The following is an 18409-nucleotide window of genomic DNA, read 5'->3' as shown; positions in this document are numbered from 1 at the left end:
CACAAATAAATGACCTGGTATACAACATTTCTTGCTGTGATTGCAACTCGTCGTACCAAGGTTCTACACGTTTTCCTCTGAATTTTCGTGTTAATCAGCACGCGGCCTCAGTTCGTGCTTCTCATTCAACATCGTCAGAATTAGCCTTTCATGCCGTTAACGAAAAACATACTTTTTTATTTAATGAGGCCAAAATACTTGGTGTCCAACGTAATTATACCAGACTATTAATTGCAGAAACTGTCAAAATTAAATTACATGAGAATTCTGTTAATGTTCGCCGACCATTTCTAATCTCCGATTCATGGGCTTTTATGTGCATGCATGAAGACAAATAATCCCTATTTAAGTTTCGTGCTCACCCCTATTCGGTAATTTTCGTTCTTGTGATCATGACATATCGAAAAGCGTTGTCAGCTTCGGGAAGGAAAATCATTTTGCATTTTTTTTGTTATATTTCTTTTAATTAATCTATTTAATTTTTAATTGCATTAGATTGATTTTTAATTATTTTTAATTGTGTTAGATTGATTTTTAATTATTTTTTACTGTTATGTAAGATTTGCGATTTTTTCGTTTTAATTGCTGGAAGTATCATAAGGAAGTGTTCTACATATTATATTGAGGTAAACTTCTCTTATTATTTTACAGACTTCTGGATTTATACACAGGCAATTCTCGGTTTACGAAAGAGTTCCATTCCAAGATGTTGTTCGTTATACGTTTTGTTTGTTATGTGTATCTTGCATTCCTGAGCTTTTACGATATGTATTGTGTACGTTAGCAGCCATTTTAAAGCATTAAAACCATGTACTAAGCATCGAATGGTCTATACAATATGTTTTATTATAATGTATGTATGCGTTATGGTTTTTTGAATACAATACGTACCATAAAATAAAATAAGAAAAGAATGAAAAAACAAGATATCTTACTTGTTAATTTTAATTAAGAACATAAAGAGCTGCAAAATAGAAATAAAGAAAGTGAGTACAGTACTAACGTAATATATGTACTGTACATACATACGTGCGGTATTCAACTTTTACTTGTCAATATCTTCATCAGAGGCACCTCCGTAGCCAGGTGGGCAGGAGCAGCAGTGCGTAGCACACGCTTCTTGATTAGACCGGGGTTCGAGCCCGTGACCACCAAATACGGAGGATGCAGAAAGGTCAGGGAATGACCACTGCATATTCCCAGAGCAACATGGCCTTAGTTGCTAATGCTCCTAAAAACCAAATAACTAACTAATCTTCATCAGAGTTCAATATTTTCTGCATAAGTGATGCTAGGTGCAGATGAGGTGGATGGAAGGGCCTCTGATAATGAAGAAACAGCTGGGTTTCCACTGTATTAAAATATGTTTTTGTAGAAGATTGCACAGTTAGTTTCTTTTTTCCCTTCAAAAATCTCGCTGTAGCATGCTAGACAGTCATAAACGCCTCTTTTCACTCTTGCAATTCTTTCCATATTTGCGTCGTCTTCTTCAAAAATTGCCAACTCCTCAGAAATTGATTTAAAAGCTGCAACCATTTTCTCCCAAGAGAAAACATTCTACACGGTGTGACATGGAAACCAACATTTTTTTACTGGCTAGATCAGTTTTATTAACCAAAAGTTCAGTATAATTATCATACAATAATTTTCAGATAATTATTGTAATGAATACATTTTTTAAAAGTTTATTTATTTAAACCTTACAATTATGTTCACTATATTTGGCATTTTGTTTTATAAGGAACTATCTATTGGAGACTAAGAAGTTTTGAATGAATTGTGACGTTCGTTATAGCAAATGTTTGTAAATTGAACGTTCATAACCCGGGAGTTGCCTGTATATATACTGTGTGTATATATATATATATATGCTGTATACCATCTGGAATTCGATTAATAAGCACAGTATACTCTCTGCATACGTAACATTCACAGAGTATATCTTCTGCTAATTTTACAACTACAGCACTGGCTATGAATACATAAATACACTACATATGAAGATCAAGGCTGATACCACGTGGTCATCTATGATAAACAAAGTGGTTGCATGACTTTTATCTAGCATTACCACATAACCCACATCCCTCTTCTCCCATTGGCTGAATAAATATCATTAGGAGGAAAATTATTTTAACGTATAGAAAGATATTAAAAATTATATAGCATCTATAATTTATATTAAATATAAATGCTTATTACAAGTTGAAATAAAATTTGGTGTAAACAAATAATGATTTATGCAAAATTAAAACATCATTATGCCATACTGAAGAGATATTTGAAAACTGCAACCAGTTTGGAAGTGTTGTCAGTAATGGTAATGAGGTGCCAACTACAACCTGCAAATATAAGCAAAAGTTAAAAATAAAAATTAGAAATTTTCAGAAATGAATAAAACATAAAAATAAATAAATATTTATTTATTCTTATGTATTTTAAACCTTCAGAAATATTAGAATATTTCTGAAATTTTCTAACATTTTTACTCATATACAGGTTGCACTTCACACCTCATCAATATTACTGGATGCATTTGCAACTATCTCTTCAATGTGGTATAACAATGTTTTTATTTCACAAAAATCATATGAATACTTACAATTTTACATTTAATTTCAAAGTAACTTATTTTTTATTATTGATTTATTCTTAAAAATTCTTATTATTTTCATTTCAATAGGGATTGTATATTATATAAAAGCTTTGGGGTGGCAAATTTGTAAATCTGTCACTGCAAATTATTATTTTTATTGCATCATGTAACTTCACAAACTCATATCAACTGAAGAAATAAATATATAAATGTAAATAAGAGGTATGAGACAAACAGAATGTGACTGTGTGGTACATGTCTACTGGTAGACAGAAGTGACATTTCTTACAAACTGGTCCTTATGGTGATGTGTCTCTCTAAAAAATTTGAAATAAAAAAACTAATTTTTCAATTTTTCTCATATGAGTGATGAAGTACACAAGGTAGGCACCCAAATATCAAAAAAAAAAAAAAAAAAGGATGTGACCTCCTCCTTGCCAAAGCTTAAAGTCCAATGTAATTACTATTAATGCTATGCAGTGTTACAACACAGGTTGCAATGAATTTTAAATCAAATAAAAGCAAAAGCAGCCAAAACTAACAGAAGACTGACACATCGGTATTGAGAATCATATCTGTAATGCATGGTTGATTAAAATGGGCAGAGCATTTTGAAAATAGCCACGAATCAACGAGTGACTTATATAAATAGATGAAAAAGATCATTAAAGCAACTAGAGGTCTTGGTTTTTAGTTATTAACCTATGATACAAGTAACACTCATATAACATGGTAGTTAGGTTCCTATAAAATCTTGTGTAGTGCAAAACTGTGTTATACGGGACTAAGAACCAGTACAAAAGGGGCGGGGGGGGGGGTTATCTTCCTATATGTAGAGAATTAAATCCCTTGGACCACTGGACAAAATTTTGTAATGAGAAACCCACAGTGACGAAATACCAGCATAATAAAGTTGCAAAGGCAATTACAGGAAAACCTTTTTATGGAATGCGACTGACAAATAAAGAACAACTAATAAGAAAAATAACTGAGAAATATGCTCCTTTGGAATGATAAAGCAAAGTTCTAACTCAATATATATATAACTGACAACTGACTCAGAAACTTTAGAAAACTGCTGTAAAAGTTACGATGATTTAACAAGCATTTCTCATCAGTTCCTGATATCTCAACTGAGTTGGACTATATACCAAAAGTAGTTAAATAGTAATGGGCTCTTGATATCTGCTATTAACTGGCTTCATAAAAGCTATTAACTGGTTCCATACAATAGATAGATAGTAATAGGCTCACAATTATAATGATAATTCATTCCAGAGGAGTTATAAGCATGCACATTAAACTTACTTTTCAAGTAAATAAACCATGATAAATACCAGATTAACAAACTTTTACTGATTTCAACATATAGTGTGCATACTCCTCGAATCACCCTCTATCCACATATCAGGAACTTAAAAGTCTAGAAATTGTGGATTGCTTTGACATCCCTTTGGAAACTGGACACCTTAGAGGAGATTTGATTGGGGTGTTTAAGGCTCTGAGAGGCATCAGTAAAATGAATGAGGACAAAATTTTCAAGATTATAAATGATGCTAGAACTAGGGGACATAAATTCAAATTAATACTAATACTAATCCCTAATGACCTTGGAAGATCTCTCTGAATTCGGGTCCTAATTTGAAAGCCTCTTCACTGCCTTCCAGTGTTTGAAGAAATCCATCAGTGTCGAAGTTATTACTTCACCTTATTGTCAGCTGACTACTTTGAGGCCTTTAATTCATTCAGTTGAACCAGGTCTCGGAGTGAACTTTTCAGACTGTGCCTCCAACAGTTCATACATCAATCTTTTAATCTTTTCCTGCATGTTTTCGAATTTCTCATGGAATCCTGGGAAATTGGCAACACATTCAGGTCACAGCATCCTCCACAAAGCATTCATAGGAAATGACTTCATCCCAGGTAATTGCATTCTTGACACTAAAAATGTTTTCCAAAATTCGCTTAAAGTGGCTTCTTTTCTATGTCAATAGGCTCCAATAATTTCCTGAATGTCATCATATGCAGTAACGCTTGAAATTAGCAATCATATTCTAGTTCATTACACATTGTCCTCTGATTATACTGTAAGAAGAAATCAATGTCATATTGGAAGGCAAGAAGATGGTCTTTAGCATTCCAACAGCCAACTCAAAGTTATCTGAGTGACCTAGAGTAATGTTAATGATCAGAAATGCCTTCTTGGGCAAGCTATTCTCTGAGATAAATACTGACTGCAGAACAGAAATGCTGGTATTGTTATTCTTAGAATAAGATGCTGTTAACCCAAGCTTCCTTGATTGATATCCAAATCAGGAAGCTTGGCTTTTAAAAGCCTTCTGAAGCTTGAGTTCTCAGAGTGGTGAATGAGTTTCAATTTAGAACTACAGCAAAACTGCCACCCAGAGGAAGAGGCAACTGATCCTCAGATGGTTTATAAACTGATATGTCTTCCACGCCTTTGCAAATTAAAATTCTGTTGGACATCTTTTTCCATAGTGTTTTGTGCATTCTGAAGAGTCATTTCACATATGTTGGAGATTTGTGAAAGATTCATTGAAGATTCATTTAGGACTGTATCCATGCTCCTCAATAATTTGAGCAAATTACTGTTGCTTGTAAATCATCATTTGCTACCTCACAACTAAATGAATTTACTCACAACTGGCATTACTCATTGAAAATCATCCTAGTCATCTGTATTATCAAAGTGGACTTCACATTTTTTCCCCTTAGCTTACTGATCAGAAATTTAAATAAATAAGTTTATTTTTACCAAATCATTTTTTCTAGTTCTCAAGCATTTAATTCCACCAGGTATTGCTAATTTTTAAACATCTTTATATGTTTTTTTATCATCTACAATTGTACTTACTGTTATAGATGGTATTCCTTGTTCACATCCAATATCAACTATTCACTTGCCAGCCTAAAAATCAGTACTCTTGGCCTGTCAAGCTTCCTCATTTGACTTCACACAGACAATAAATTTATTGCAAACATACAAAAGAAATGATATAAAACCAACACTAAACTGGTTTTGAAAATCTTTAACTAGAAGTGTTCTTTGTAGACTAGTGCTGCTGAACGATAGGAAATAAAATCCACAAAAAAATATATATAACTAGATTGCTCAACATCACATGTGGGCTATATTATATGCCTACATCAAGACTTCGAACATTTAGCTGAATCGTTTAATGTTGTGTGTTGTATTATGTCACAAAACTATAGTAACGTTTTATTTACTATTATGCAAAACAGTTAAGGTGCATTTATTATTTAAAATCTATGGGCATAAAGATTAAATAATACGGATATACATGATGACTAAAGTTAAACAATAAAAAAGTTAGTAAAAGATAATTTACCACAGCCATACAGATAAACTTATTCACAGTCCAAGCTACAGAAAGTGAAATTGAAACACTAGTGAATATTCAGTCAGATTACTTAAAAACTGCTTAAACTCAGTCTTGCTTTTTATACAGTTCTGCCATGCCTGACATAGTTTTTTTTTTTACATGCTATATTTTTCCCAGATATGGTGAAGTAGACACACAAGAGTCTAACTTCTACATTTCATACAAGGTGTTATGACTATTAATAGGGTGAACATCTGCCACAGAGTAGACCATCCACAGTGACATGCTTATTTGAAGATGGTCTAAATAAAGGGATGAGAGGCTTACCAGTTTTAATTTCTGCATAACACTCAGATGCAATCTTTCTCTCTTGCCAGTTTTCTTAGGGGACACGAAGATATACTGTAAGTGAGGTAATAATAAAGAAACAGGACACTGATGAGCACTTAAAAATAAGACAGTAAGTGTATCCATACACAGACTAGTTGGCTTTCTGGTGCCTGCTGTGACTCAGGTTTCCAGTTTTCCCAATCTCGTGAGCACACTCAGAATACACTCTGGTGTCAGTCAAATTTTTTTCATTAAATCTAGTGTTTACTGTAATTTAAACAGCACTGACATCAACTGTATAGTAAACAAATTTTTTCATGTTTCTCAGCAAAGCTTTGAACAAATGCTGTTTCACCCCCAAACCTTTCCTCCTTTTGTCAACTGTGGGCCACATTTAAATAAATTCAAAACATCTGGTGAGCCACCAATAATGAAATAAAAATTACCACAGAAAATTCACTTTAAAGAACTTTTTATTTAAACTTTAATTAATATAAATATAACATCCTTTAACTTTTTAAAAATTCAAGCTCTCTTATCTCTCAGAATTGCTATCCAGTAGTATTGTTGTATTAGATAACATGGCACACTTTCCTGAAACTAAACCATCACTGAAAGAAATAAGATTTTTTTTTTTTCCCATTCAGAAAAAAAAAATCAATACCTTTAAGGAAACTCTAAGCAGTCAGAACTGCTGAAGATAACTCTATCAGAATATCTCTGTGGGTCATATATAGCTCATGAGCTATATGATTGGGACTCCTGTTGTAAAAATTCAAACAATGTACTCATTACAAGATAAATATTTTTCTTCTGAGGAGTGACTGATGATTAAATGGCATTTTAAACTGAATTTAATGCAAAATTAATATAAAAGCTGTTGTCAATTCCAAAACATATTGAGCAAATTTCTCTTAAAAAAGAAAGTTCAGATTATTTGAACTTTCTTTTTTAAGAGGGTAAATTCAAAGAAAAACAAAAACTGTTTTATCGTATCATAGATTCAAACCAAAATTTACTTTCTGTCTATCACGTTATTTAAAGATGTCAGATAATATGTGCAAAAGAAAATAAGGGCAGGTACTGAGCTCATTATGTCAGAGTTTCAAAATACGAAACAAGTCAGATCAGGCACCAAGGTGGAGAATCAAGGTGTTATGACTATTAACAGGTGAAGATAAAAACCAGCAAACATCTTCCACAGAACAGACCATCCACAATGACATGCTTGTTTGAAGATGCCTAAATAAGGGGATAAGAGGCTTAAAAATTATCTATATGAATTGGATGATGCCCTCCAGGACAACATCAGGGTCTTATCAATTAAAAGAAATGAAGGAGTGATTTGTGAAAATTAGTGGATAACTCGAGATAACCTTACTGTAGTATGCTGGTTAACTACATATAACTTAGTCCATTAAGGAATGTAAATCAATAAAGTGTGTTGTGTATGGTAACAGATGACAGAGGAGATAAATCTAGTATGTGATGGCATGTAATATCCTATTAGCTTGCTACCTGGAAGAAACATATATCTTGCACACATATCCCAACAGGCATCAAGCCATAGTACTACATTACTTCTGGCCAGAAACCAAACAATAACTTGAGAAACAAGTAAAGGTGACTTCAGCGGTTCTTTTACTTGTTCATACTGTTCAAAGCTTAGACATAAATGGATGTCAAATGAACTAATGAGACACTTGTGGCAGCAAAGAAAATGCATGGGTTGCATATAAATTATCAGGTGATACAGAATCCTACAGTACGTATAAACTAATCTGAAATCAGATCACAAAAGAAGTTTAGCAAGCTAAAGCAAATTACAATAAGTCTCTGGCAAAGAATGCAAGGCAAAACTTGTAAAGACTTCTTTACTAATGTAAAGGGGATGAATCACATTGGTCCAGTTAACATCAATGGTTTAATTGTTGATGATCCTGTTCAGATTACCAAGAAACTGAATAGATATTTTTCATCTGCATTCACAAACATGAGAAATTTTTTTAGGGATGGGAAAGCAAGAATTGTAACAAATTCCAGCACAGTGCAAAATGATTCTGTGATAAACAAAAAGAAAGTGGAAGAGAAATTGATGAATCTAAATGTAAAACAGGCACATGGGGGATGGGGTCTAACCAATTATATTAAGGGAGGTGCAGCAAACGAGATAAGCAAACTTTACCCATAATTATGAGGGCAACCTTGGATTTAGGAAGGTCACTGTTGACTAGAGATGTGAAAATGTATCCTCAATTCATAAAAGAGCAAAAAAGGGTGACATGAATAATTATAGAGCTGTTAGCTTGACTTCTATAATGGAGAAATAATTGGGAAAATAATGGAGTCATTGATTAAAGAAATAATGCAGAACCATCTAGATGGGAATGTCTAGATCAGGGGTCAGCAACCTGCAGCTCGCGAGCCACATGTGGCTCTTTGAGATGTAACTGCGGGTTCTTTAACTTTTAGCCCATATGAAGCACAATTTGAAATGGAGTTAAGAGGACTTAAAAATCAAGGATATGTGGAGTGCAAAGACTAATATGCTTTAAAACTGAAATTGAGGATTTAGAGAGGTAAAAGGCTTCCCTTGAAATTCTACACAAATGGATGGTGATAAATGAGTTGAAAAAGCAAGACCAAACTGTGTACGATGCATGGAGTAGCTTACCGGACACATATATAAATTTGAAAATATTTGGGTTTGGACTTCTCTCAGTTTTTGGTTTGACAAATTTCCACGGGAAAATATTTTCGAACATGAACTATATTAAAAATAAATCAAGAAACCGTCTGAAAAATGTGAGTCTCTCGGCATGTTTAAAGATGAAAATTACTGCAAACTCGCCTGATGTTGAGAGACTTGCTCGAGAAGTTCAGCAGCAAAAGTCACATTAATTCGTACCTAATTAGATGTTTGTTACATTTTTTTCAGTATTAATAAATAATATTTCAAAAAATATATTTTTTTTAATAAAATACCTTCCCATTCTATTCCATGTCTTAAAAAAATACCCCACCCCACCCCCTCCCAGATTGAGCTGAGGTGCGGCTCTACGGATTCTCTCTCTCTTTTTTTTAATTAGATCAAAAATGGACCTTCACTCAAAAAAGGTTGCCTTAACCTGAGCCTTAACCTTAATCAGATTAATGCAGTAAAGGCTGCATTTACCTGACCAATCTGATTGGTTGCTATGATTGCAGTAACAAAGGAACTGGATGCAAGAAATAATTTTGATATCATATACTTAGATTTCATAAAAGCTTTTGATGCTGTACAAATTGGAGAAGTGTGGCATTAGTGGAAAGTTACTGCTATGGATAAAAGGATGGCTGGGTGGGAGAAGGCAAAGAGGGTAACAATGAGCACTGCTCTTCTTGGATTAATGTTATTAATAGAGTCTTGTAGGGTTCAATGCCTTGAATGGACTGAGTAAGCTGATTTTTGATGGCATTTATTAATAATATTGATGAAGGCATATCGGGCTTAATATCTAAGTTCTCAGATATGAAGATTGGCAGGGTGGTTAATGACAGTAATCAGGGTATACTACTTCAACAAGATATAGACAAATTGGGCAGACAGGCTGAGAAGTGGCAATGAAATTTAACATTAACAAATGCAAGATTCTTTTTATGGGGAATAGCAATCCCAGATTAATGTACCAACTGTGTGGTACCACACTCAGGGTAGTGTGAATAAAAAGGACCTGGAGGTAATTGTGCAGCCTGATATGAAGTTCTTCAATGCACATGAGTTTCTGGGACAGCTCAGGGGTTTTGTCAATGATGTAAAAGAAATTTTGCCAGCAGTGTGCTAAGGAGGTGATTATCCTGTTGTATCCTTCCCCTTGCTCAGACTATATTTTTAACTAAGGAATGGTTGCAAGACAGATGCATGGAAGTTTGATTGCAGAATAGATGTGTGGAAGTTTGTCTTCGACCAGTGGGAAGTTGATTGATGAAACAGGCTTCCATCTGGTGTTGTGAAAGTGTGAGTACTCTGAATAAATTCAAGAAAGAACTATATAAACTATTAGAGGGGATGGACAGGTATGTGGGAAGTGTTTTTTAATTATTTTTTTTTGACTGATATACATAAGCTTGCTTTCATGCATCACTTGCCACTACTAATACTAAGATAAAAGTAGGCTATCTTTCCCCTAACATTCATTATCACAAAACAGGTTTGAGGCACGTGCACCAACATGACTCCTTTGAACATGATTTCAGCTGGAAATCATACTAAAAGGCATTATCACCAAACAGCAAGATGTATTGCAATTTTCTGAAGCCACTCATTAAAAGCAAATGGGGTTAAGTGCTGCTCCGGGTTTCTCTTCACAATACAATATGATAATGCCTTATGTAACATAATCAGTAATGAAGGATCTAATCATGGAAATCATTCCATACCACCAATGCTCGTCAGGCCTCAGCAAGGTCTGATGAGCATTATGAGCTGTTGGACACCTGAAAGTAGCATTTAGCAGAAAAATTACAGAAACTGTAATTTGGGTGCAAGGTGATTTTTATAGCCATCCAAAAAAATATTTTCTTCCCACAATGATAATACAGAATTGGTGAATTCCTGAAACGAGTGATTTGAGAAAGTGTGTATTTTAAGAAACCATAAATTTATTGGTAATCTAAAGCAATAATGCATTTTACAGCAAAATGGTTTTTCAATTCTGACTTAATTCTAGTATCCAGAATGCAGTTTATGAAAGAAAATTAAAATTGATCACTTTAGTCGATATCTCTTTTGATGATTTTACTAAGTTCTTTCAGTAACAATAATAAATTTAAAAATACTAATTTTTCTTCTTTCTTTTTCTATTTGATTAACCTACAGAAAACACATACCTGTAAACTGGATGTTGCATAATCAAAAATTTGCTTTCATCCCATAGCCACTGATCTTTCTATTGATAAAAAGCATCTGTATTAGTGATGAAACTTTACACCCATATGAAATGTCACATCAAAATTACAGATATTACAGTACTGTAGATATATACGTTGACCAAAGAAATTTATTACTATAAACATACAGAAAGATTTTCTGTATGTTTATAAACAGAAAGATTTTAAAAAAAAATTAAGAATACACATGAATTAAGAATGATTTTTATGAAGTTATTAAAATCTGAAAATACACTGTAAAATAAAATATGTTGTAAAAATGGACAATTTCCCTAAACCTACTTTCACATAACAAGAATCCATCCAATGGTTGCAAACAAATTTCACAGGGGAGAGGGAGGTGTCGATATCAACAGCCCAGTACATAGCAAGGTTTAATCCTTGAAATGTCTGTGTTATGAGGTTTACATTTGAAATGTAAATGTGAATAGATGTGGATTAAAGCAAATTTAATAGGAGTAAAACTATGCTCTCAAAGAAGAATAAAACTAAGTATATGACATCAAAATTATTTTTTGCATCCAGTTCCTTTATTACTGGATGCAGAAAACAATTCTGCATCTAGTAACAAAGATTTCCCATTAACAAATACATTCTGTGATTTTCATATAACTCCATTCCTGTTCCTGTCCACTCTGTTCCATTCCTGTTAAGTTATCCTGCAATACTTCTTTAACAACTCCTTTATTTTCTCTGGAACAGAAGTCAAGCTTATGGGTGTATAATTACTCACTTCTGCTTTGATCTCCCTTCATGGAGACAATTGCACACCTCCAGTTTCTGGAGATTTCCCTGAATCCAAGGATGTTCTCATAACTTTGTTAAAAGGTTTGCTTACCTTTCCTGTTGCTTCTTTTAATATAACTGAATAGATTCTATCAGCACAACCAGTAACTTTTAGCTACAACAATTTCTCTCCCACATTCTTCTCAGTTTTCAAAAAATCATTCAGCTCCCAGTTATTACACAGTATTCTTCTGGTATTTCCATTCCTAAAAACTCTTTTTCATGCATGAATGCAAAACACTTATTCAGTTTGTCAGCAATCTGAATCAGATCACATTAGTTATGCCATTCATATCTAGTGAGTCAATGTGGCTTTTTTAGTGTTAACATAAGCAAAGAATTCATTGCACCTTTTCTTTTGCATTTTTAACTAAGACATCTCACAGTTTGTCTTGCTAATATCCCTTAGTGACTTGATTGCAGATTAATTTGTACCTTCTATAGGTTTCATTTATAATTATTAGAAGCATTTTGATTCTCTACCACCAGTCTCCTCAATTCATCTGACATCCACTTGAATAGTATCTCTTTGATGAATGATATAAAAAGCTTAGTAACGTCAATTATTACTTTCCTGAATGCATTTTGAATTTTCAGTTGGTAACATTATCAGTTTGTCCCATTGAGAAGAATTTAAAAACTGGCTAAGACCACTGTAATGACTTCCATAGCCGAGTGGTTACAGGTGGGAGTGCAGTAGCACATGCTCTCTGAGTAGACTGGGGTTCAAGCCCCTGACCGCTAAATACGGTCAATCTGCAAACCCACAGTAGACCAGCATGGCAGATTATGGTCCATTTTCCTCAACATGAATTGTTGAGGAGGATTCCACCCTGCAGTTGATTGATAATGGCTGCAGTCTACCTTTACCTTTTAAGACCACTGTAATCACATTTACTAAAGAAATGTCCCTTCCTTTTATTATTGACAGTAGTTATGTCTTTAAGTGACCACCACAACAATATATTATGATCATTGCCACCACCTAGTGGTTACTTCATTCGGGGATTCTTAATGCATAATGAGTACTGCTTCCTCCTGTTACCTCTTTAACATGTATCTGTAGAAAACAATCATCCAATAAACCAAGAAAAGTTTTGCTATTGTGTGAGTGACCACCCACAAGTTCCAGTCAATATCTGTAAAGTTAAAATCTCCTATTATAAGACATTCTGATTTGCTTGCCACTCTATTTGTCAGAACAGTGGTTCATTATACTTATCACAAGCATTTGGTCTACACTCAAATTAATGTTCCAATTGTGTAATACCACAGTGTTGGTACATTAATCTCAGATTACTGTTACACAGGGAAACATTAACAACTGCAAATACAGTGAACTTTAACGGACAGCCATGGGGAACGAGAATGTGTCCGTTAGAGAGAAGTGTCCGCTAACAAGAAGTCTGAGGGAGGAAAAAAAAAAAAGAGATAAAGAAAAATCGTTAAACGTTTAATGTAAAATTAAATTAAATTATATACATATTTTGCACAATATTTCTGTAAATAATATACATACAATTGTGCTATGCATATTATGACTTTATCTTAAGAAAAATACATACAGTAATCACTTATTTTCTTCTGCACCTTCTTCTGGCTGATAATTTTGTTTTCAACATTTGTTTGGAGTGAAGAAACCATCGAAAGTCCTTCAGTATCTTCTTCAGCGGCAAAAAACATTTTTAAACGATTGATTTGTACGAGCGCTTCTTCTATTTTCATCGGTGGTTCGTTGTTAATATGTTCTTCGACAGAATGACCTCCTTCCATTTCTTCATCCTCATGAGGAACTTCTTGAAAAATATTGATGATAATGTCGTTGATATCTAGAGCACCATCTTCTGTAGTGGTGAGGTTCGAGTCTATATCTTTGTAGCCAGGGTCACTTGTAGCGGAAGTATCGTACATTATCAATAGATGTTGAAGTTCTTGTTCTTCTTGGTGCTCCACATTGCTGTTCACAACTTCAATTTTTGTGTTTGAGAAGCCAGACTTTACAAAACAGTTCACGACAGTTTGTTTTCTAATTGTGTTTACCGAAGAGGAAATCCACTGAATCGCATCTAGGATGCTGAGTTTCTTTGCAAGGACACTCGCACATGTTACATCGTTCATGTTTGCAATGAGATGTCTTAAAACATGTTTTCTGTAGTGAAGTTTAAAATTTTTTATTATCCCTTGATCCAAGAGCTGACACTCTGCAGATGTGTTTGGTGACAGAAAAATGATTTGAATGATACAATTCAATGTGCGGGTGAGATGCAGCATTATCCATGAAAAGAATAATTTTTTTGTTTTGACCAATCATGTTTTGGTTAAAGTGACTTATCCATTCGCTCATGATATCTGGTGTCATTCACACTTTTTTATTAGACTTCCAGTCAACATTTAAAAGATTCAACTTTATGCCCTTGAAACAACGAGGAAGAGCTTTAAAAAACAACCCTGTTTCGTCACAGTTGTAAATATCCTTAGCTTCAAAATTACGACATAAATCTTCCAATTTGATGGTCCACTCTGTTACAACCCCAGTATCAACAGATCCACCTTCACCACTTACGGTTTTCCAAGAAATTTTATGCTGAGTTTTGAACTTGTCTAGCCATCCCACAGAAGCTTTGACCTCATTTACTCCCATAGATTTCGCAACCTCCAAAGCCTTTTCCCTAATAATAGGCCCATTAATGGGAATTTTTTTAGCATGTGTGCGACAAAACCACTCATACGTAACATTGTCAACAGTTTTCGGGTGATTTTTGAACCTGATCATTTACGTGTTGTCAAAATTGTTTGAGCAGTTCATTTTTTTTCTTTAGGATGTCGCTTACCTGCGTCTTCCCGATTTTGAATTTTGCAGTGAGATTGCGAACACTATTTTTTTGCCGATCATACGCATTAATGAGTTCTACTTTATCTTTTAAAGTTAAATGTTTACGAGAAGACATTGTGCACGTCACACGACACCGAACAAACTGAAAACTGAAACTCAAAAGACGAAAGGCGGACAAAATCCCCCCCCCGGCACACACCGAATTCATCAGAAGTTTTACACGTGCCTTAAAATTCTTGAAAAGGGGTTTTAGAACCGCAATGTAAACCTTGATAAAATTCAGAGAATCGGAAATAGAAAATAAACACACGATTGAGGCAATATGTGGAAGAAACGTTCCTAGAAAAAGGGCCGTGAGCTCGCCCGCTGTCCGTTATGGGGAGATCAAATTGAGTGCTAATCTAAACGAAACAGTGCAGATTGCCTGTCCGCGTCCATTACAGAGAATGTCCACTAGACAGAAGCTGAAAACACGTTAAAACCAATAGAGAGTTGGGAAATTTGAAAATGTCCATTGTAGAGAGATGTCCGTTAAAGAGAGGTGTCCGTTAGGACAAGTTTCACTGTAGCAGTTATTAATGTTAAAATTCAAAAGCCATTTCTCAGCCCAGCTGTCTAATTTTTCTAGATCTTTTTGCAGTAACATACACTGATTATTGTCATCAACTACATTGCCAAAATTTGTATCATCTGAAAATTTAAACATTAAGTTGGATCCACCTTCATCAATATCATTAATAAATACAGAAAACAAAAATGGGCCAGCACTGAACTTGCCACCAATGCCACACTGCTCCAATTTGTAGAGCAGTCTTTTATGTGCACCAGTATCAGAAGTTTTCCTGAAATCCAAATATATGATATCAAAATTAATCCATAGTGTCCAATCAGATTGGTCAGACATGATATCCCTTAACAAATCCACACTGTGACTGCAGTATAACTGCATTCTTCTCTAGCTTGTCCTACATTAAATCTTTAACCAGTAACTCCACTATTTTCCCTGAAACAAAGTTAACAGGTCTGTAATTATTTGTGTCACCCTTTGATCCCTTTTATGATTTGGGATACATTCACACATCCAATACACAGGAACCTCCCTTGAATCCAAAGATGCTTTCATAATTACAGCTAAGAGTTTGCTTACCTCCATTGCTGCTTTGTTGTTTGTTTTGTTTGTTATTTGTTTTTTAGGAGCATTAGCAACTAAGGCCATATTACTCCAGGGATATGCGGTGGTCATTCTCTGACCTTTCCGCATCCTCCGTATTTGGTGGTCACGGGCTCGAACCCCGATCTAATCAAGAAGCGTGTGCTACGCACTGCTGCTCCTGCCCACCTGGCTATGGGGGCACCATCCATTGCTGCCTCCCCTAATATAAATGGATAGATCCCATCCATCCAGGTGTTTTTTATTGTATTTAGCTTCAATGATTTCTTTTCCACTTTACTCTCAGTTATCACAAAATTATTTAACTGCCTATCAGAGTTTGAAAAACATCTGGCATCCCCATCCCAAAAAACAATTACTCATGTATGAATATAGAAGCAAAACACCTAAGCTAGTGCATCCAGTTGACATAGGTGACCAGTGCAATGTTCAGTCAGTTTGGTGTGATAGAAACAATGGGAAAACAAAATTGAGAGTAGGAGTGTGTTATAGGCCTAATGACTGTGATGAGTTATCAAACAGCTATACAGAGAAATAGAGTGGGCCAGTAAATCAGAACATCTCATAATGGGGGATTTTAGTTTTCCAGATGTTGACTGGAATTTTTGGATTGGTAACTCAACACACTAGCAAGCCTTTTGTGGATTTCTTGGATGACTGTTTTCTACAGCAGAATGTTAGAGAGTCAATGAGAGGAAGCAATACTCTTGATCTGGTTATCAGCAGTGTTTTGTCATGCATTAAGAATCTGCAGGTAAAAGACCCCCTTGGTGGCAGCAATCACAGTGTACTATTGGAATTTAATTAAACACATAACTACTGTCAAGAGTAATGGGAAAGGCTTTTGCTTTCATAAGGATGACTATAGGAGTTTTAGAAGTTTTTAAATATTATGCAGTAGGACCAAATGATGTTACCAACAGCAAATTCTAAATGGGAAGCAATCAAAAAGCTACTAGGCTTTTCATACCAAGGAAGAAATACTGTTCAAGGCTTAACCTGAATGGATGTCAGATGAACTATTGAGACACATGGCAGAGAAGAAAAGTGCATGGGATGCATATAAATTATCAGGTGATACAGAAGCCTATGATAGATATAAATTAGTCTGTAATCAAGTGACAAAGGAGGTTAGGCAAGTGAAAGAAGATTATGAGAAGTCTCTGGCAAAAAATGCAAAGAAAAACAGCAAAGAGTTCCCTGCTTATATTAACAATAGAAGAAAGGGGTTGAATCACATTGGGCCACTTGAAGTTACTGATAATGTACTCTGCTAGATTAATCAAAATATAAAACAACACAGTAGCAACTTTAAATTTACAGAAATACTTTACAACATTGTATATGTATGCAAGGTATATGATAAATGCAGCTTTCAAAGGTGATGTGTTATGGAGTTACTAAAGTTGAAACAACTTGTCTGAAAGGAAATTTGGGTCAGATAATGAGATGATAGCAGCTGCACATTCCTTTTTTTTTTTCCAGGTCTTCAAGAGAGCAACTATAAAACTGAGATATGAATTTTGAGCACTGCTGGTATAAATGCATTGAGTTAAAAGGAGATTTCATCGAAAAATAGTGTAAAGTCTACATCAGATAACTCCTTTTAGGGTAAGCTAGAAACTTACCAACCCTCAAAGCATTAAGCTTTTAGTTTATAAGCAGAATCTGTGATGTCAAAAATTCTTCTTAAAAAGGTCATTTAAAGGTTAAATCTCTCATCATGTCAACTATTATATGCACTATTAAATCTTAAAATTTCTACAAAACTTACAGATTACAGTTGTTTGTTATTTTGGTTTTTAGGAGCATTAGCAACTAAGGCCATATTGCTCCAGGGATATGCGGTGGTCATTCTCTGAACTTTCCGCATCCTCCGTATTTGGTGGTCACGGGCTCGAACCATGGTCTAATCAAGAAGCATGTGCTACGGCACTGCTGCTCCTGCCCACCTGGCTACGGAGGCGCCAAGAATGAAGTGAATATGTTTATGTCCACACACTAGCATAAGCAAATCTTATAATAAAACAGAAATTTTAAAAACTTGGTGGATAAAAATCTTTATATTCTAATTATTAGAGAACAGAAACTTGCCTTTTTTTTCCTAAGGACAACTTTAACTCCCTCCACTGATACTGTGATGCTAACTTTTTTCTTTTTCATGGCTTTAGCTTTAAATTCATGCTGCAAATATGTATATATGGAATAAAAACAAACCCCTTTAGTTTTAAATACACACGATCAATAAATAAATGTGTGAATAAAATAAATTATATAGTACTGGAGTAAAATATTGGTTATAACCATTTATTAATGTTGTTTCTGATACTTACTTATTAAGGGAAATGATTTTTAAATTAGAAAACCAGCTTATTGGCCTGCTTTAAAATGTACCCAAG

The 18409-nt window shown here is 34.4% G+C and overlaps 1 protein-coding gene across 1 annotated transcript in view; it reads right to left on the bottom strand.

Moving 5' to 3' along the window:
• LOC150077556 (uncharacterized) overlaps positions 1 to 18409 on the bottom strand; it is a 212398-nt gene that overhangs the window by 178908 nt on the left and 15081 nt on the right. Inside the window, exons 3-4 of the mRNA XM_090386892.1 lie at positions 18101 to 18194; positions 11161 to 11215 (exon numbers count right to left, since the gene is read on the bottom strand). Coding sequence (XP_090243018.1) covers positions 11161 to 11215; positions 18101 to 18194 — 149 coding nt within the window. The remainder of the gene's footprint in view (positions 1 to 11160; positions 11216 to 18100; positions 18195 to 18409) is intronic.

This window comes from Mastigoproctus giganteus, chromosome 12 (assembly GCF_048544385.1).
Source record: "Mastigoproctus giganteus isolate SK-2022 chromosome 12, ASM4854438v1, whole genome shotgun sequence".
Taxonomy (NCBI): Eukaryota; Metazoa; Arthropoda; class Arachnida; order Uropygi; family Thelyphonidae; genus Mastigoproctus; species Mastigoproctus giganteus.
The sequence above is the reverse complement of the archived record's forward strand: the minus strand, read 5'-3'. Positions and strand labels throughout refer to the sequence as shown.